Genomic DNA, 22,653 nt, shown 5'->3' with positions numbered 1-22,653 from the left:
GAATAAATGTTTTTGGAATAAAGCAAGCATAGGTGTTCTCAAATACCTTATTTCTTGGCTCATCAGCACAAATAAACCATTAGGCCTATCTGTAGTTGTGACTACAGTGGGCAAAAATGAGCTAGAAAATTTTAACAATATTTAGTGTTAGTATTTGAAGACTGTATTCACCAGCTGTTTATTCAATTGTGTTTATGAAGCTGATAATTTATATGCAAATTAGATGGAGTATAAAAAGGCAGGTTGTACAGCAAATGATTCCACTGTATTTTTTGTATAATAACTTAATGTAGATTAGGGCACAGGGATGAAACAGGTACTCTATTTCCTCATTCCCAATATAGAAGACTTTTAAAAATGACAAGAGAAATTGGGAAAAATAAAAATCCTGATATTTGTTTTATAAAGCCTCTGCTATGTGCCAGAAACTAGTCTAGAAAAGAAAGCACAAGTTTGATCTTCCTAAAATGGAAAAGGCATTGACATCATCCTCTGCCTCCTTCCCACCAAAACAAACAAACAAACAAACAAACAAAAAAAACTAGATACAACAAAATAGAAAAAATGGAAAAATGGGTAATAATCTTAGATATTGCTGGCCTAAAGGTAAACTGGGGAGGAAAAAAAATACTCAGGAAGACTATCTTCCTACGGCAATATTTCCCAAAGTACATTAAGGACTTTTATTTCACAGTCACCTAGAATACTTGTAAGAAAGCAAAAACTTTGGTCCCCAAGCTAGAATTTAAGTCACCATATTTCTAGAGACCTTTTTCACACTAATTTTGAAAACCAGTGTCTTGAGCCTAACATAAGTAGCTATGAAAAAGCATAATCAGTAAAGAAAAAAGGTTATACGGAAAAGGATATTCAATTATGAATTTACTGAATTAAAAGATCCTGCTTAGTGACCCATATCTCATATAATTATTTTATAATTCCAAACGTCTTTGAGAAATTTAATCTTCAATTTATTGTGGGGAAAAAAGTAAAATATGATTCTGGATCAACCAATCAATTTTTATTAACCTACAAACATAATATCTAACAATACTATCAATATATATAACTTTCTCAAGAAGTCATTAAATTGCTCTAAGATCTTACGTGCAATAAATGAAACAACAAAAGTTCTTTGGCTAAAGAAAAACACAAAATGATGAGGTAAGTGGTTCTCAATGGAGATAAATGTTAAGTGTAACAATTAGTTATCTCCATAATTATGGATTTCTTTTTCTTTAAAATTTTGTAAATTTATTTAGTTGACAGAGAAAGAGAGAGTGCACAAGCACAGGGAATGGCAGGCAGAGGGAGAAGCAGCCTCCCAGCTGAGGAAGGAGCCTGATGTTGGACTTGATCCCAGGACCCCAGGATCATGACCTGAGCCGAAAGCAGACACTTAACCGACTGAGCCACCCAGGTGCCCCAATAATTATGGATTTCTAATGGAATTTACTAAAAGGGCTAAAAAGGATGCCAAGGATAGCAGACATCCTGAGTGCACAAGGCAACTCCACAAAACAACAAAAAATAATTGATCCAAAACCCACGTAACTTTTGAACAACATGGCAAATGAACAGGTTTTTGTTCATAGTTATTTGAGCCTAGAACTTAACTCCATTTTATGTGTAAACACAGTAGCTTTGCATGTTTACAACAAACACTGAATTGTCTAGAAATGCAACTATATGTGACTTGAAAATACACCATATACAGTTTTGATCGGAATTTAACAAAAATGTGTTCATCATTTGAGAAAACCTCATCAGTGATAGAAAACCTCATCACATCACCACAACACACATCTTTGAGTACGCCATATGTCTAGAGAATATCTGAGACCCCTTTTAATAGACTAAGAACCAAACATTATTAGTAGTATCAACTTATTAATAGCACTGGATTTCATTAATAAAGTGATTAAAGTTATATTATTTCTATCCTACACATTTTTTTTAAATCTGTAGCACTATAATACAAAATCTTTGTGGTAGAAATTACATATTAAAATTATTTACTTAGGGGTTGCCAATCGTTTTTCAACATGGGACTCTTAACATGCTCCCAGAAGCCTACAATCCAATTCTATTGGCTCTAATATTACTGTATCTTTTTCCAATCTGTCATCTATTTCCTAAAATCTATGAAATGACATAGTTTCCAAAGTCTTTTTAAATATCAGAAACTGAATGAATGCCTTGACATGTGGTGGGGCTTCAAGACAGAAAATATATTTTCTGTGACATTTCATCATAATCCTGTCCATATTTTAACCAATCAAAGATCCAGCTCACATTTGAAATATAATACTTCCTCATTTTCTCCATTTCAACAGCCTGTTATTTGTCTTGGCATGATATCTCCAGTTTCTGACTTACCATCTTGATTGGATCCAGACCGAATGAAAGGAGTTTCAGAGACCTCTTCCACTTGGCCCTTTCTACCTTAATGGCTCACTTCTCACAGGTCAAAAAGCTAATATGAGGGTCCACAAGAGACTACATATATTCATTCCAATTATGCACTCAGAGACAGGGAAAATTACCACAGAGTGAGTCTGCAGACCCAATATAATCAATTAAACAGATTTATACCAAAATTCCATTTATTACCTAGTCCCCATAAGTTCCCATTTTTACAAAGGGGCTATGACTCTTCATCTCTAAATGCCAGTAGCGATCCCTACTTTTCAAGATAATTAATTATGAAAAACCATAAAGTTCTAGAGAACATTATTCCATCCCCATTGAGAATCATTGACCTAATAATGTTTTCTTCTGCCCAACCAAAATACTTTGACCTTCACATTTACTGTGTACAAGACAGAAGAACATTTTACTGACTTGTTGGAATTCAGATATTTCCTGGTAATTAGAATTAGATTAGAAAAGGTCTAATAAGGGCCAATCTGGAAACATGTTTTTTGTTTGTTTTTCTTTTTTTTCTTCATTTGCAGTTAAAATTTGTCAATGGTATCTTCGGAAGTATTAACACAACTTCTTAAGATACATAGTAGCAATATTGAAAAGATTTTTTAAGCAAATAAATTAATGATATTTTGGTGATTAATATCAGTCCAAATACCTTATCCAAAGCCCTTCAGAAGTATCTGTGTTCCTTTTCCTGTGACCAATTATCTACTAAATGACTTGAGGTCCCAATGATGAAACAGTGGAGGAATATTTATTGTGTCTATCGATGAGATGGTATGGGTGCTTCTTCAACTTTATTTGATGGGTGCTGGGACCCAGAGATTCAGATTGGAATCCTAAGAGTGAAGATTCACAATTTGCCACTGGGACAGCTGACATCAACCTTCTGCTTACTGGTTCATGATTTTTTACTGGCAATATAAGTCAAACAATAATCTACGTGGCTGTCAGAACTCACTTAGGCATTACCACAAATTCCTGCCAACCAACACACCCTGTTAGCCATCTGGTCTTGCTAACTGTTAACGTAATTAAGAGTTAGGTGCAACCACTTGTCCTTTACTATTCTGGAATCCTAACATACTCATTGACACTGGGGAGCCCAGCTGAATGGTAATATTTTCTCTTGTCTACCATGGCCTATAGACAACAGCCACCACTGAGTTTCAAAGACTCCAGAGCTCCCCTTACAATTGTACTCTTTATTGTCTTAATGAAGAAAGTGTTCTGGAAAACCTCCAAGAAAATAGAATCAATTAATGGTCTATCTGATATTAGGTAATACATGTGTTCCAATACATCCAGCTTCCTGAGTTTTCTGACTCTAAGGCTCAAAATTTCCTCAAGACAGTTCCAGCATCTCCCCACCTATTTACTAGAGGCAATCAGCATGCCCACATTTTAAAAAGTCATCAGCAACTACAGGTATATCACTAAGACATGAAATCCTGGATCAGAGAAGAGTGACACCATATCAATAAATTCTCCCTCCTCCACTCTTAGATTTCAAGCTCCCTGATCCATAACCCTCAAGGTCCACTCTCATATATACACTGCTGATTCTGCCTTGGCCTATTTCTCAGACCCTGCAACGTTTTCAGTGATAAGCTATCTCTTACCTATCTACAGCAGAGACTGTGTCCTCCCAGTCATGCTACGCTGAGACCTGACACTTGTTACGGATCTGAAGACAATAAATGCAGGCAGGGTGCACTATGGAGGAGGACAAACATCTTTTTATGAAACATAAACATCAGGTGCAATCTTTGCATTGTTGCCAGGGAAAGGGAAGCTGCTTTACTCTATCAAATGACAGAAGACTCCTACTTCTACCCACAAATCTTCAAGGGAATGAATCTAGGATTCAGGGCTCTGAGATCATACTCATAAGTAGCCCACTGTATGCCTCAAACTCTCATGCCTTCTCATCAGGCAGTGACTCTGGACTGGGGGAACTGTCACAGCTGATCTTTGAGTTTCATTTGCAGCCAGCCAAACTTATGATTAAATCCTGGGCATAATTTTCAACGTACTCTGCTCTCTAGCTGTAGAACGTAAAGGTCTTCAAATGCTGCCATGAAGACCATGTGATGTTCACAGCATGCCCTGAGTTGATGGAAGGCTCCTTCTTTAAGGCTTTATGGCAGTTAACAAAAGCCAGCCAAGTCCACAATCATAGTTACCAACCCCCTAACGACCTTCAAGTTCTAAAGTTGCTGCACAAACTAGCACTTCTCCTCCAACCTATACTTCATCCTATCAAACACAGTTAATATTCTCAATAATTATACTATAGCACACCAGGATAACCACTATTCCACTTACCATTAGCATTATAGTGTTTATTGCCACCTGATAAGTCATCTAACTATAACATCCCCTGCTGAAGGTCTGTTACCAAGAGCCACTTTGAGTAGCAACTGCCTTAGTTGGAATTACCTCAGTAGCAGATGTCAAGATAGGATGGGGGTGCTTGACAAGGGCAGTTATCTCAGGAAGCACTGTGACACAGTGGGAAATGTAGGACAAACTCTCACCCTTCATTGGTTTAGGACGGCCCACTTTGGCATAAACTATCTTACCCTTCCTGATTGTAGTACGCAGAAATATGTACCTCTGGAACTAAAAGAGGAACAAAGATTCTCAAACTTTATGTGGGATACTGGAAAGTACAGGAAAATCCACTATAGTTTTGGTGAAACTATGATAGCCAAGGGAGATAGCAAGATACATCATAAGTATCTGCCACAACATTTTAACAAAACTTCTTTTACCTATTTTTATTTTATTAAAATAAATTATCTCCCACTGAAGAACACCAGTTTCTATCACAAGGGTTGTTAGAAGACTGAAGAAAAAAAAGGTAACTACCGACCTTACACTATTAAATTGAAAAGGAGTGAGAGACCCTACATTTCACAGAATGCAAATATGTGTTACCTTCACATTGTAAAACTGATAAATTCTACAAAAATAATACACTCTGTTTTCTTTGACATCTGCATGTTGCTCCTCAAAAGTAAACAATTTTCACAGAGAATACCACCTCACTCATTACATATTTATAGTATAGTTCATATCTCCATTAAATCATGTTTTAAGTGACCATTTCTGAGTTCCAGCTTTGGTTTAGGTCAGAGCCAAAACCCTGACAAGATAAATAATGTAGTACCCCTTTGAATGAACATTTTGGCCCCATAACTGAAGCCCTGTTCACTGTGTCTGCTCTTCCCCTCTCCCAGCTTACGCCACAGGAAATACATTCTTAAAAGGGTCTCCATTTTCTTCCTTGAGCAATTGGTGGGGTGCATGGGAAAAAAACTCTAGAAACGGTGTGGACCCCCCCAATTCCTGGGGCCCCCAGGAGCTCCACACTTTATGGACCGTCCAAACTTGAGCAGCAACCTATCAACTACCTCGCTCAAGTCTTCCATGTTTCCAGTTGGTTTCACTCCAGGTAAGCCGGGGTCCCTGTCTCATCTCTCCCTGAAAGTTCTTGTTTCCCTTTAGATTTTTGCCTATTTGTTTACCCTGTAATCTCAATTCTCCAATGATTTCCAGAAAACTCATGGATTTGCAGTTTGCCCGGCTCTTGTTTCTTTCATTGTAAAGGTGGGAGCAATGCTCTTGCCAGCTCTCTATGTCCTTGAGCAAAAGCCTGAAATGCTATAACCTTTTTCATTTTCACTCCCTTGTTCTACTGATATAGTTTCTCCTTCTGCTTACTATATTCTCCACCCAGAAAATTTTACCTCCTCCTTCAAATTCCAGCGTAAGTACCCTCTTCTCAAACTTTCTTGATCCCTCCAAGGTAAATTAATCCCGCCCTCTTCGGTACTCTGTCAATATTTTCTTCATTCCAAACCATTATAAACTTATTGAACAAGTACATTGTGGTACTGATGACATGGTCCCCAAAGAATTTCATTCTAGCAAAGGATACAGGCGAGTGCACACATAATGCAAGGAAAAATTAGCATATACGAAGAGAACTAATTTTAGTTTCAGAAGGTCATGAAAAACACACAAGATGTGATGTACAACTATATATTTAAACCCAAACAAAAATCGACCTGTGAAGATGGAAAGGTTCCCAAGCATTTCAAATCACTGATACAGGAAATTAGTATATTATATTTTGGCTAGTGTCTCCACTGTTAGCCTGAAAGATGCATTCAGCAAAAAAATATGTGATATTCATCTTCATTAATAGTACAAGTACTTGGAGCAAGATGGCGGACGAGTGGGGGGCGGAGCAAGATGGCGGAGGAGGAGGAGACCTGGATTTCGTCTGGTCTCAGGAATTCTGCTGAATAGGGATCAAACCATTCTGAACACCTACGAACTCAACAGGAGACCGAAGAAGAGAGTAGCAACAACTCTCTGAACAGAGAAGCAACCACTTACTGGAAGGTAGGATGTGTGGAGAAGTGGATTCGAAGCGATATTTGGGAGGATAGACGGCGGGGAAGGGGGCCTCCGCCGGCCGCTTCTGGCAAGTAATAGAGCCGCGGAGCACAAAATCGGAACTTTTAGAAGTCGGCTCTGCTGAGGGACGTCGCTCCAGTGGCTAAGCGGGGGGTGGAACCCTCGCGGGACAGTGTGGTCTCAGGAACCTCGGGGGTCACAGAAAACCCAGGGGTGCCTGAGTGCAGCAGAGCTCCCAGGTATCGGAGCGGGGAAGCCGGCTGCAGAGACAGAGCCGAGGAGTGGGCTCTCAGCTCGGGGTTGCCATAAACTGTGATCCACGGCCCAGTTGGGCCACTGCTCCTCCAGCAGGGACCCAAAAAGCGGCAGACCCAGGGAGACTCCCCTTCCTCCCCAGGGAGGAGCAGCGAGAGAGCGCACCACAGGGATCTGCTGGGTTTGGAGACTCCACACAGGGTCAGGTGCCAGAGATAGAAACGCTCAGTGACAGGCCAGGTGAGCACAGAGTGTGGCCAGAGACCAGGGAGATGGGAGTGACTGCTTTTCTCTGGAGGTGCACAGAGGAGCGAGGCCCCGAGTTCTCAGCTCCTCCGGGTGGAGATTGGGAGGGCACCATTTTAACCCTGGTCCTCCAAAGCTGTACCACAGCTTGCAGGGAACAAAAGCTCCTGAGAGCCAACCCGAGCAGCTTCCTTAGCCTGGACCAACAAGGGCGGGGCAATTCAGCCTCCGGCAAAGACATTTGGAAACCACGGCAACAGGCCCCTCCCCCAGAAGATCAGCACGAACAGCCAGCAAGCCAAGACCAAGTTTACCAATCAAGGAGAACGGGAGAACTCCAGCGCTAGGGGAATACTGCACATAGAATTCATGCCTTTTTTTTACCATGATTCATTAGCTTTTCAAAGTTAATTTTTTAACTGTTTTTTTTTTTATTTTTCTTTTTCCCTTTTTCAACCAACATCTTATCAATCCCTTTTAAAAAAAAAAAACATTTTTTATTTTTCATTTTTAGAGTCATATTTTATCCCTTCATAGTAGTTACCCTTATTTTTGGCATATATATATAAGTTGTTCTCTCTTTAAAATTTTGAGATACAGTTTCTTCTAACACATCAAAATATACCCTAAATCACTAGTGTATGGCTTTGTTCTAGTCTCCTCCCTGATCACATTCCCACCCTTTTCTTTTTCTCTATTTCTTTTAAATCTTCTTCTTTCTTTTTTCAAAAAACTTATCAATTCCTTTTATAAAATCTTTTATAATTTTCATCTTTACACTCATCTTCCATCCCTTCATTGTATCAACCCTTATTTTGTACATATATAAGTCTTTCTTCCTTTAAAATTTTAGGAGTCACTTCTTTCTAACAGACCAAAATACACACAAAATCTAGTATGTGGCACTGATCTATGCACTAGTCTGATCATATTTGATCATATTCGGGTTTTTTTTGTATTGTTCTGTTTTTCTTTTTATTTTTTTCTTTTTTTTTTTTTTCTTTCTTTTCTCTTTCTTTTTTCTTTCTTTCCCTTTCTTGTCCCCTGGTTTCAGGTCTTTTCGGATTTGTATACAGTATATTTGCAGGGGACGTTGTTACCCCATTAGCTTTTGTTCTCTCATTCATCTATTCTCCTCTGGACAAAATGACAAGACGAAAAAAATCACCTCAGCAAAAAGAACAAGAGGTACTACCATCAGGCAGGGAACTACTCAATATGGACATTAGTACGATGTTGGACCTAGAGTTCAGAATCATGACTTTAAAGCTACTAGCTGGGCTTGAAAAAGGCGTGGAAGTTATTAGAGAAACGCTTTCTGAAGAAATAAAAGAACTAAAATCTAACCAAGTCGAAATCAAAAAGGCTATTAATGAGGTGCAATCAAAAATGGGGGCACTAATTGCTAGGATAAATGAGGCAGAAGAGAGAATGAGTGATATAGAAGACCAAATGATGGAAAATAAAGAGGCTGAGAAAAAGAGAGAGAAACAACTACAGGATCACGAGGGCAGAATTCGAGAGATAAGTGATACGATAAAACAAAACAACATTAGAATAATTGGGATACCAGAAGAAGAAGAAAGAGACAGAGGGACAGATGGTATATTGGAGCAAATTATAGCAGAGAACTTCCCTAATGTGAGGAAGGAAAGAAGCATCAAAATCCAGGAGGCACAGAGAACCCCTCTCAAAATCAATAAAAATAGGTAAACAACCCGACATCTAATAGTAAAACTTACGAGTCTCAGGGACAAAGAGAAAATCTTGAAAGCAGCTCGGGAGAAGAGATACGTAACCTACAATGGTAGAAATATTAGACTGGCAATAGACCTATCCACAGAGACTTGGCAGGCCAGAAAGGACAGGCAAGATATCTTCAGAGCACTAAATGAGAAAAATATGCAGCCAAGAATTCTATATCCAGCTAGGCTCTCATTGAAAATTGAAGGAGAGATAAAAAGCTTCCAGGACAAACAAAAACTAAAGGAATTGGCAAACACAAAACCAGCGCTCCAAGAAATACTGAAAGGGTTCCTCTAAGCAAAGTTAGAGCCTAAAAGCAGCACAGAATGTAAATGGGCTAAATGCCCCAATCAAAACACACGAACTATCAGATTGAATAAAAAAAAAAAAGACCCATTGATATACTGTCTGCAAGAGACTCCTTTTAGACCCAAAGACACCCCCAGATTGAAAGTGAAGGGGTGGAAAACTATTTACCATGCTAATGGACACCAAAATAAAGCTGAGGTGGCAATCCTTATATCAGACAAATTAGATTTTAAACCAAAGACTGTAATAACAGATGAGGAAGGACACTATATCCTACTTAAAGGGTCTATCCACCAAGAAGATCTAACAATTATAAATATCTATGCCCGAACATGGGAGCAGCAATTATATAAGGCAATTCATAACAAAGGAAAAGAAACACATCGACAACAGTACAATAATAGTGGGGGACTTTAACACCCCCCTGACTGAAATGGACAGATCATCTAAGCAAAAGATCAATAAGGAAATAAACACTTTAAATGACACACTGGACCAGATGGACTTCACAGATATATTCAGAACATTCCATCCCAAAGCAACAGAATACACATTCTTCAATAGTGCCCATGGAACATTCTCCAGAATAGATCACATCCTAGGTCACAAATCAGGTCTCGACTGGTATCAAAAGACTGGGATCATTCCCTGCATATTTTCAGACAACAATGCTTTGAAACTAGAACTCAATCACAAAGGAAAATCGGAAAGTACTCAAATACATGGAGGCTAAAGAGCATCCTACTAAAGAATGAATGGGTCAAACAGGAAATTAAAGAAGAACTAAAAAAATTCATGGAACAAATGAAAATGAAAACACAACTGTTCAAAATCTTTGGGACACAGCAAAGGCAGACCTAAGTGGAAAGTATATAGCAATACAAGCCTTTCTCAAGAAACAAGGAAGGTCTCAAATACACAACCTAACCCTACACCTAAAGGAGCTGGAGAAAGAACAGCAAATAAAGCCTAAACCCAGCAGGAGAAGAGAAATAATAAAGATCAGAGCAGAAATCAATGAAATAGAAACCAAAAGAACAGTGGAACAGATCAATTAAACTAGGACCCGGTTCTTTGAAAGAATTAAGAAGATTGATAAACCCCTGGCCAGACTTATCAAAAAGAAAAGAGAAATGACCCAAATCAACAAAATCATGAATGAAAGAGGAGAGATCACAACCAACACCAAAGAAATACAAACAATTATAATAACGTATTATGAGCAACTCTATGCCAGCAAATTCGATAATCTGGAAGAAATGGATGCTTTCCTAGAGATGTATCAACTACCAAAACTGAACCAGGAAGAAATGGAAAACCTGAACAGACCTATAACCACTAAGGAAATTGAAGCAGTCATCAAAAATCTCCCAACAAACAAAAGCCCAGGGCCAGATGGCTTCCCAGGGGAATTCTACCAAACATTTAAAGAAGAATTAATATCTATTCTTCTGAAACCATTCTAAAAAATAGATATGGAAGGAAAACTTCCAAACGCATTTTATGAGGCCACCATTACCTTGATCCCAAAACCAGCAAAGACCCCATCAGAAAGAATGACAGACCAATATCCTTGATAAACATGGATGCAAAAATTCTCACCAAAATACTAGCCAATAGGATCCAACAGTACATTAAAAGGATTATTCACCATGACCAAGTGGTATTTATCCCTGGCCTGCAAGGTTGATTCAACATCCGCAAATCAATCAACGTGATTAAATACATTAATAAAAGAAAGAACAAGAACCATATGATCTTCTCAATTGATGCAGAAAAAGAATTTGAGAAAGTACAGCATTCTTGCTTGATCAAACCTCTTCAGAGTATAGGGATAGAGGATACATACCTCAATATCATAAAAGCCATCTATGAAAAACCTACAGCGAATATCATTCTCAATGGGGAAAAGCTGAGAGCTTTCCCCATAAGGTCAGGAACGCGGCAGGGATGTCCACTATCACCACTGCTATTCAACATAGTATTAGAAGTCCTAGCCACAGCAATCAGAAAACAAAAAGAAATCAAAGGCATCCAAATCGGTAAAGAAGTCAAACTCTCACTCTTTACAGATGATATGTTACTTTAGGTGCAAAACCCAAAAGACTCCACCCCAAAACTGCTAGAACTCATACAGGAATTCAGTCAAGTGGCAGGATATAAAATCAATACACAGAAATCAGTGGCATTCCTATACACCAACAACAAGACAGAAGACAGAGAAATTAAGGAGCCGATCCCATTTACAATTGCACCCAAAACCATAAGATACCTAGGAATAAATCTAACCAAAGAGGCAAAGGATCTGTACTCAGAAAACTATAAAATACTCATGAAACGAATTGAGGAAGACACAAAGAAATGGAAAAACCTTCCATGCTCATGGATTGGAAGAACAAATGAGATGTCAATGCTACCTAGAGCAATCTACACATTCAAAGCAATCTCTATCAAAATACCATCAACTTTTTTTAAAGAAATGGAACAAATAATCCTAAAATGTGTATGGAACCAGAAAAGACCCTGAATAGCCAGAGGAATGTTGAAAAAGAAAAGCAAAGCTGGCGGCATCACAATTCCGGACTTCCAGCTCTATTACAAAGCTGTCATCATCAAGACAGTATGGTACTGGCACAAAAATAGACACATCAATGGAACAGAAAAGAGAGCCCAGGAATGGACTCTCAACTCTATGGTCAAATAATCTTTGACAAAGCAGGAATGTCCAGTGGAAAAAAGTCTCTTCAACAAATGGTGTTGGGAAAATTGGACAGCCACATGCAGAAGAATGAAACTGGACCATTTCCTTACACCACACACAAAAATAGACCCAAATGGTTGAAAGACCTCAATGTGAGTCAGGAGTCCATCAAAATCCTAAAGGAGAACACAGGCAGCAACCTCTTTGACCTCAGCCGCAGCAACTTCTTCCTAGAAACATTGCCAAAGGCAAGGGAAGCAAGGGTAAAAATGAACTATTGGGACCCCATCAAGATAAAAAGCTTTTGCACAGCAAAAGAAACAGTCCACAAAACCAAAAGACAACCGACAGAATGGGCGAAGGTATTTGCAAATGACATATCACATAAAGGGTTAGTAACCAAAATCTATAAAGACCTTCTTAAACTCAATACCCAAAGAACAAATGATCCAATCAAGAATTGGGAAGAAGACATGAACAGACATTTTTCTAAAGAAGACATCCAAATGGCCAACAGACATATGAAAAAGTGCTCAACGTAGCTCGGCATCAGGGAAATCCAAATCAAAACCTCACTGAGATATCACCTCACACCAGTGAGAATGGCTAAAATTGAAAAGTCAGGAAACGACAGGTGTTGGCAGTGATGCGGAGAAAGGGGAAACCTCCTACACTGTTGGTGGGAATGCAAGCTGGTGTAGCCACTGTGGAAAACAGTATGGAGGCTCCTCAAAAAGTTGAAAACAGAACTACCATACGATCCAGCAATTGTACTACTGGGTATTTACCCCAAAGATACAAATGTAGGGACCCGAAAGGGGTACATGCACCCCAATGTTTATAGCAGCAATGTCCACAATAGCCAAACTGTGGAAAGAGCCAAGATGTCCATCGAGAGATGAATGGAAAAAGAAGATGTGGTATATATATATATATATATATATATATATATATATATATATATACACATAGGAATATTATGCAGCCATCAAAAGGAATGAAATTTTGCCATTTGCAACAACGTGGATGGAACTGGAGGGTGTTATGCTGAGCGAAATTACTCAATCAGAGAAAGACATGTATCATATGACCTCACTGATATGAGGAATTCTTAATCTCAGGAAACAAACTGAGGGTTGCTGGAGTGCTAGGGGTGGGAGGGATGGGGTGGCTGGGTGATAGACATTGGGGAGGGTATGTGCTATGGTGAGCGCTGTAAATTGTGCAAGTCTGTTGAATCACAGATCTTTACCTCTGAAACAAATAATACATTATATGTTAAAAAAATTTTTAAAAAGAAGAAGATAGCAGGTGGGGAGGTATGAAGGGGGGCAGTCGGAGATGGAGACGAACCATGAGAGACTATGGACTCTGAAAAACAAACTGAGGGTTCTAGAGGGGAGGGGGGTGGGAGGATTGGTTAGCCTGATGATGGGTATTAAAGAGGGCATGATCTACATGGAGCACTGGGTATTATACACAGACAATCAATCATGGAACATTACATCAAAAACTAATGATGTAATGTATGGTGATTAACATAACATAATATAAACAAAATAGTACAAGCACTCAATAATTATTTAGCGATTTGAATGACAAGCTTTGCTTCCTAACAAGAATGTTTTTTTTTCAGTATAAGCACACTGTAAAAAATAATTGCTTTAAAATGATGATGATATTTTCACTGCCCAGTACTCAAAAGCCAAATAAATAAAACAAACAAACAAAAAATAATGAATATAATTCTATCTAGAAAGGCTATCTACAAAATACTGTACAAATTAGTATTCCAATTTTTCCCTTGCTTACAAAAATCATAAATAAGAACTAGGGCAAAATGTACTTTCATCATTCAGAACTATATAATTTATTTTTCTACTATTTCATACATATGCCAAACCCTGTTACTCTGTATTTCTAAGTGTATACTCCCATCATTTCAATGAATTAATATACTGCTCTCACTTATCTAGAAATAAAAGTATCTTATGAAAGTACCACATCACATTAAAAGAGATAATTATTATAGATGGTTATATCACTTAAGCAAAAATATAGTACAAATTAAAGTTGTCAGTTTTAATTGATGAAATAATAGAATCTTAGAACAAAAATTAAATATTTCTTGTTTATGACCAGAACCTGATACATAATTCGTGGTAGGGGAGAGTGAGGCAAGAAGCAGCACAAATAAAAATGTAAGAATCTTGTTAAAAATTTATTAAGAATTTCAAGATGGTGATAGTAGTGCATTAAACCAAGCATGATGCCCTTCTAGGCACACACCCAAGAAGGCGGCCCTACTTACGAATTTTGTATTCATCAAAATATTAGTAGTATCTCTGTCTTAGAACACAGAACTCTGATTTTAATGCACTGGTATTGAGACCAAAATAGCCTTCATTAATGGAATTTCCCTAAGATCTTTATCCTTTCACCTCCTTTTAAAGTTTAGAGACTATGGAGAAGGAATAAAAAATGGTTCTGCTCACCTTCTCTGAAGTTGAAAACCTATGACACCTCAGTGGTTAGACAAAGACATGATCATCTAACTTTAAATGTTTAAAATAATTCTATAGCAAATAATATATTTTCTTAAATAAAAAGAAAGAAAATGATCATTTTCCAAGTTAACAGACTTCTTTGGATATAAAAGTTTTAGAGAAACCTTTATCAATTTTTCATAATTTTACAGTTACTAGTTAGAGTTGATGATTTGTGTCAAATATAGTACATTTATACCTAATGTAAGTGCATTTATACAACTCCAAAACAAAAATTAATTTAACATTATATGGCATATATAAATTAGAAAAAAAAGAATGTTTAGATACCATGAGACAACTGCATTTTGGGGTTAATTTTTTTGAGGGGGAGGATAAATCTTGAGAATAACAATTAAATTATAAAAGGACAAAAATCAATCATAAAACTATTGAAAGCTGAGTAACAAGAGTAAGTTCATGTCTAGTGAAAGAGAAAAAGAAGTGTAAGGAACCACTTGAAAGGCTTAAATAACTACAGTTATAATTAATAATGACAGATTCAAAAGAAGGGCAAGAAACATACGATTTATTATTTAACAAACTATGGAAGATAATCATAAAATAAAATAAAAATTTAATGTATGTGTTTTCCAAAAAAATTAAGAATGTTTCTTTTTTTAGAGAGATACCAAAGACAAACATATTCTATGGGTTCTGCTAAAGCCTCCACAAAACTGCCATTTTTAAAAGGCTTAACTTTTTATGAGAATTGATAAAATGCAAGTAAAGCCAGTTTAAAATAATATTGGTTGCTTAACTAGCACAACACTAAACTTAAAAAGCAAAGCCTATACTAATTACTTTACAGCAAAAGTTCAACCCACCAAAGTTCAAAAAAGTCATTTTTACTTACAATTGGCATTGATCACCTTTGATTCCTTTAGTTGTGCAGAAACATTTTCCTGTGTGCATGTGACAAATATTTGCATGGCCACTGCATGTACAAGCTGTAAGTTAAAATGGAAATGATACTGAATATTCTCCATCACAAACATACATCACATTTCATTCAGGGTTTTATTTTTATACTGCATATTTTCCCCTGACCATCGAAAAACTAGAGTTACCATATAAGTTATTTTTTATTAAAGGGAAGTAAATTCACTTATTTAAAAATTTTGTGAAACTCTTCAAAGTCTTTGGGGTATCCTGAAGTTTAGTATGGATCCAGGTATTATCCCATTCCTCTTTGGGCTGCTTTCCATTTCTCATTTGGTACATCTATTTAATGAAATGAATTTCAAAGAGCACAAGAGTTTTGGAGTCAAACAGCTTAGATTCAAAATGTACATATATAATCACCAAGCTACCTTGGGCAATTTATTTAACTTCTCTGCTTTAATTTATTCATCTGTAAAAAAACAAACAAACAAACAAACAAAAATAATACTTCACTCTTAGTACTGATGTGAAGATTAAATGAGATCATGTATTTTTAAATATCTAACACATATTAAGCACTTAATAAATACAGCTATTACTTCTACTACTATTACACTGCCAACAAAAATAAAAATATAATTATATATCATGTAAAAAAAGCATGCCTCTTTATTGCCCCCAAATCATCTTATTAGGCTTCTGAGATCATTCTCAGTTTTAATATTCCAGAATATTAATTGAAACATTCCAGGGCATAATAGTTACACACAGTCAATTTGGTTCAGATGAACTCATTTCATCTTCTTACTTTGCTTTCCTTGTTAAAGAGTAGCATTCCAATTATTTGGGACACAAACTCCATACTTATTGTATCCAACATCCCAACAATTGGTAGGTTCTATTTCAGCGTGCACAATCTCTCCTATATCTGACCCCTCCTTTTCATTGTGGTAACCACTGTAATTGGTGGAATAGCATTGTCATTCACCTTCTCTTACTGACACTAATACAGTGATATATCTGATCTTCCTACCATTGGTATTTCTAGGCACAATGCATTTGACTATCCTGAGACAATCTAAAGAAAACAGGCCAACCATGCTACTAGCCCTTTCAAAAACCTTCAGTGAGAACTGTGTGCCTGCAGCCTCCAGCTAGTTAAACCACTCTCTGATATAAATGAAACAATGTGGCTTTTCCTTGATTTACATACATATATAAAAAGTAGTGAGTCACTGGTTTTAATCAAAATATAAAATATTCTAGAACCCTAAGCATCTTGCTAATTGTTTATGATTTTTTGCTTTGAAAAAATAGATAATTAATATAAAGTAAATACACACACCCCTACACAAACATATAAAGTATGTTTTGGTACTAGGTAGATTCTTAACAACATGGTTTTTTTGGCTAGAAGAAATTTCCATATAAAAGTATGATTCTTTTTCTTCCTAAAGAATATTTAAATAAATCAGCATAGTTTTCCTTTAAGTTTGTAGAATTAACTATAGAAACCCACGATGTGAGAATTGCAGAAATGAATGACAAGGTACAGTATTGCAGGGAATAAAATAAATGAACAGCGAGCAATTACGGGACCCTAAGATATACTGATAACATGTAATTTCATAAATAGTAAATGAATATACCATGATATCTTAATATTACTTGCAGAGGTTCATATTAATATTATTTTATATTCAGAACTTTACTAAAAATAATGATGCACATTAATATTTTAAAACTTAGATAAACCTTTTATTTACCCGTTATGGCAGAACTAAGAGTTATGTTTGCAGAGTTCCTTAAAAGAATTATCATTGTATAGTAGCTTTAATAATTCCTGAGACAAAAAAAAATTGTGTTAAAATACCTTTTATTGTGAGCTCATTTTGAAAGAATTCCCTTGTGGTTCTATACTTCAGGCTAAAATGGCACAAATGTATTTTAAATTCAATTGTTTAAAATTTATACTTCATGACAGTGTTGAAATTATTCTGTTGTGAGCATTTGAGGTTATCTTTTTATGCTGAATAAGCACCTATGAAATCATCATACAGTGGCCTCTTGTTTGGCAAATTTTATATGATGATGATTTTATAGCAAAGACATACACTAAAGGGACACTATGTGGTCACATGTTATTTCTGTTCCCCTACAATATAAAGGTGCAATATCAACATAAAACCAAGACTGAACAATAAGGATAGGGGGAAAAAAAAGATCCTATAAGGGTTATTCTAACAAGTTGTATATGAAGAATATACCTAGAAACATGAAACCGAAAAGCAGTCATGATTGGCAGCCCTTGTTTCTAAGTCAGTTTATGTGCAAAAGTCCCTTTCATTTCTACATCCTTGCTATCTGTTGAATACCTATAACAATAATTTCTGGAGGTTAGGAAATCATGTCAATTTAATATGCTTTGTATACTTCTAGCATATTATACTTAATATTTAGTAGATATGCTATACATTATATTTCAAAGGAGTAAGAATTCTGACCAAAGGCAAATGTTCAAATAGCTGATCTAAAATTCTATTCTTCAAACTTACATTTTTATTTACAACTCTAAGCCCAAATTTTCACCAATGTGTGGTTTATGAAAAGGGGAAACTGAATACAGCTGTTTCTTTTTTATATAAACATGAAATGTTGATACCAACAATATCTTACCAATCTGAATTTTCTCATTAAAAATGCCAAAATTACAACTATTGCTATGGACCTGTTGTTGAGAGACTGTGATTTTTTTTCTACTGAAAAAGTGATAGTTCTCGTAATTAAAAATAGGCCATCAATCGGACACACACAGATTACTTTTCGTCAGAATATTTGACACCTGTACTTGCCTAAATAAAGAGTGAGTAGTGAAACTCAGTTATTCAGCTGTAGATCCAGTATTTACTAATTGGTGTGGGGTGTAAGGAACTGCTCTAGAACTGTAATTAAGATGGCAAACAAGGGGGCCTGGGTGGCTCAGATGGTTGGGCATCTGCCTTCGGTTCAGGTCATGATCCCAGGGTCCTGGGATCGAGTCCCGAATCAGGCTCCCTGCTCCTTGGGAGCCTGCTTCTCCCTCTACTCTCTCTCACTCTCTCTCGCTGTCTCTCATGAATAAATAAATAAAATCTTAAAAAAAAGAAAAAAAAGATGGCAAACAAGGAGCGCCTGGGTGGCTCAGTTGGTTGAGCATCAGACTCTTGATTTCAACTCAGGTCATGGTCTCAGGGTCGTGGGATAGAGCCCCTTCAACAGATTCCGTGCTCAGCGGGGAGTCTGCTTGAGGATTCTCTCTCCCTCTCCCTCTGCGCCTCCACGCCTCTCCCTGCTTGTGTGATCTCTCTCTCAAATAAATAAATAAATCTTTAAAAAAAAAAAGTAGCAAATACGAATCTAGAACTTAAGTAACTGGAACCTTCAAGCAAATGGCACAGTGTCAAGGATTTCAGTATTGGTTAGAAAGTCATAAAGTGCGAAGAGGGCTGTAAGATTTATATTTTATATTCCAAAGCTGTCCAAAATATTCAAAAATTGAAAGGAGAAACTCTCACCATCTATTCTAACTATATCCCTGGGGCCAAATCTGGCCCATTTCCTATTTTTTATAAGCTAAGAATGGTTTTTACATTTTTAAAGGATTGTGAAGAAAGACAAGGAGGTAAAGGTGGAGATAAAGGAGGGAAGGAGAAGGAGGCAGATGAGGCAGAGGCAGCAACAATAAGTAGCCCACAAAAAACACAATTTATGGAGGCGGAGCAAGATGGCGGAGGAGTAGGAGACCTGGATTTCGTCTGACCTCAGGAATTCAGCTGAATAGGGATCAAACCATTCTGAACACCTACGAACTCAACAGAAGATCGAAGAAGAGAGTAGCAAAAACTCTCTAAACAGAAAAGCGACCACTTACTGGAAGGTCTTTTCTGATTTGTTTAGAGTATATTTTCTGGGGACATTGTAAACCTGTTACCATTTTGTTCTCTCATTCATCTAATCTCCTCTGGACAAAATGATAAGATGAAAGAAATCACCTCAGCAAAAAGAACAAGAGGTAGTACCATCTGCCAGGGACCTACTCAATACGGACATGAGTACAATGTTGGACCCAGAGTTCAAATTCATGATTTTAAAGATACTAGCTGGGCTTGTAAAAAGGATGGAAGTTATCAGAGAAACCCTTCCTGGAGAAATAAAAGAACTAAAATCTAACCAAATCGAAATAAAAAAGGCTATTAACAAGTTGCAATCAAAAATGGAGGCACTAACTGCTAGGATAAATGAGGCAGAAGAGAGAATTAGCAATATAGAAGACCAAATGATGGAAAATAAAGAAGCTAGGGAAAAGAGAGATAAACAACCACTCGATCACGAGGGCAGAATTTGAGAGATAAGCTATACCATAAGATGAAACAACATTAGAATAACTGGGATCCCAGAAGAAGAAGAAAGAGAGGAGCAGAAGGTATACTGGAGCAAATTATAACAGAGAACTTCCCTAATGTGGGGAAGGAAACAGGCATCAAAATCCAGAAGACACAGAGAACCCCTCTCAAAATCAATAAAAATAGGTCAACACCCCGATATCTAATAGTAAAACTTACGAGTCTCAGAGAAAAAGAGAAAATCCTAAAAGCAGCTCGGGAGAAGAGATATGTAACATATAAAGGTAGAAACTTTAGATTGGCAACAGACCTATCCACAGAGACCTGGCAGGCCAGAAAGGACTGGCATGATATCTTCAGAGCGCTAAAGGAGAAAAATATGCAGCCAAGAATACTGTATCCAGCTAGGCTGTCATTGAAAATAGGAGAGATAAAAAGCTTCCAGGACAAACAAAAGCTAAAGGAATTTGCAAACACGAAACCAGCCGTACAAGAAATATTGAAAGGGGTCCTCTAAGCAAAGAGAGAGCCTAAAAGCAGCATAGACCAGAAAGGAACACAGACAATATACAGTAACAGTCACCTTACAGGCAATACAAGGGCACTAAATTCATACCTTTCAATACTTACCCTGAATGTAAATGGGCTAAATGCCCCAATCAAAAGACACAGGCTACCAGATTGGATTAAAAAACAAGACCCATCCATATGCTGTCTGCAAGAGACTCATTTTAGACCCAAAGACACCCCCAGATTGAAAGTGAGGGGGTGGAAAACCATTTACCATGCTAACGGACACCAAAAAAAAGCTGGGGTGGCAATCCTTATATCAGACAAATTAGATTTTAAAACAAACACTGTAATAAGAGATGAGGAAGGATACTATATCCTACTTAAGGGGTCTATCCAACAAGAAGATCTAACAATTGTAAATATCTATGCCCCTAACATGGGAGCAGCCAATTATATAAGGCAATTAATAACAAAAGCAAAGAAACACATTGACAACAATACAAAAATAGTGGGGGACTTTAACACCCCCTGATTGAAATGGACAGATCATCTAAGCAAAAGATCAACAAGGAAATAAAGACTTTAAATGACACACCGGACCAAGCGGACTTCACGGACATATTCAGAACATTCCATCCCAAAGCAACGGAATACACATTCTTCTCTAGTGCCCATGGAACATTCTCCAGAATTGATCACATCATAGGTCACAAATCAGGTCTCAACTGGTACCAAAAGATTGGGATTGTTCCCTGCATATTTTCAGACCACAATGCTTTGAAAATAGAACTCAATCACAAGAGGAAAGTCGGAAAGAACTCAATACATGGAGGCTAAAGAATATCCTACTAAAGAATGAATGGGTCAACCAGGAAATTAAACAAGAATTTAAAAATTCATGGAAACCAATGAAAATGAAAACACAACTGTTCAAAATCTTTGGGATACAGCAAAGGCAGTCCTGAGAGGAAAGTCTATAGCAATACAAGCCTTTCGCAAGAAACAAGAAAGGTCTCAAATACACAACCTAACCCTACACCTAAAGGAGCTAGAGAAAAAACAGCAAAGGAAGCCTAAACCCAGCAGGAGGAGGAAATAATCAAGATCAGCGCAGAAATCAATGAAATAGAAACCAAAAGAACAGTAGAACAGATCAACGAAACTAGGAGCTGGTTCTTTGAAAGAATTAACAAGATTGATAAACCCCTGGCCAGACTTATCAAAAAGAAAAGAGAAATGACCCAAATCAACAAAATCATGAATGAAAGAGGAGAGATCACAACCAACACCAAAGAAATACAAACAATTATAAGAACATATTATGAGCAACTCTATGCAAGCAAATTAGATAACCTGGAAGAAATGGATGCATTCCTAGAGATGTATCAACTTCCAAAATTGAACGAGGAAGAAAGAGAAAACCTGAACAGACCTATAACCACTAAGGAAATTGAAGCAGTCAACAAAAATCTCCCAACAAACAAAAGCCCAGGGTCAGATGGCTTCCCAGGGGAATTCTACCAAACATTTAAAGAAGAATTAATACCTATTCTCCTGAAACTGTTCCAAAAAATAGAAATGGAAGGAAAACTTCCAAACTCATTTTATGAGGCCAGCATTACCTTGATCCCAAAAGCAGCAAAGACCCCATCAGAAAGGAGAATTACAGACCAATATCCTTAATGAACATGGATGCAAAAATTCTCACCAAAATACTAGCCACTAGGATCCAACAATACAATAAAGGATTATTCACCATGACCAAGTGGGATTTATCCCTGGGCTGCAAGGTTGGTTCAAAATCCGCAAATCAATCAACATGATACAATACATTAACAAAAGAAAGAAGAAGAATCATATGATCCTCTCAATAGATGCAGGAAAAAGCATTGACAAAGTACAGCATCCTTTCTTGATCCAAACTCTTCCGAGTATAGGGATAGAGGGTACATACCTCAATATCATAAAAGCCATCTATGAAAAACCTACAGCAAATATCATTCTCAATGGGGAAAAGCTGAGAGCTTTCCCCCTAAGATCAGTAACGCGGCAGGGATGTCCACTGTCACCACTGGTATTCAACATAATATTAGAAGTCCTAGGCACAGCAATCAGACAACAAAAAGAAATCAAAGGCATCCAAATCGGCAAAGAGGAAGTCAAACTCTCACTCTTTGCAGATGATATAATACTTTATGTGGAAAAGCAA

At 37.1% G+C, this 22,653-nt stretch overlaps 1 protein-coding gene across 1 annotated transcript in view; it reads right to left on the bottom strand.

Moving 5' to 3' along the window:
• Nucleotides 1-22,653, bottom strand: part of ATRNL1 (attractin like 1) — an 891,320-nt gene that overhangs the window by 612,957 nt on the left and 255,710 nt on the right. Inside the window, 1 exon segment of the mRNA XM_027596871.2 lies at nt 15,521-15,614. Within this exon segment, the coding sequence (XP_027452672.2) occupies nt 15,521-15,614 (94 nt within the window).

This window comes from Zalophus californianus, chromosome 15 (assembly GCF_009762305.2).
Source record: "Zalophus californianus isolate mZalCal1 chromosome 15, mZalCal1.pri.v2, whole genome shotgun sequence".
Classification (NCBI taxonomy): Eukaryota; Metazoa; Chordata; class Mammalia; order Carnivora; family Otariidae; genus Zalophus; species Zalophus californianus.
This window is presented reverse-complemented; position numbering and strand designations above follow the sequence as displayed.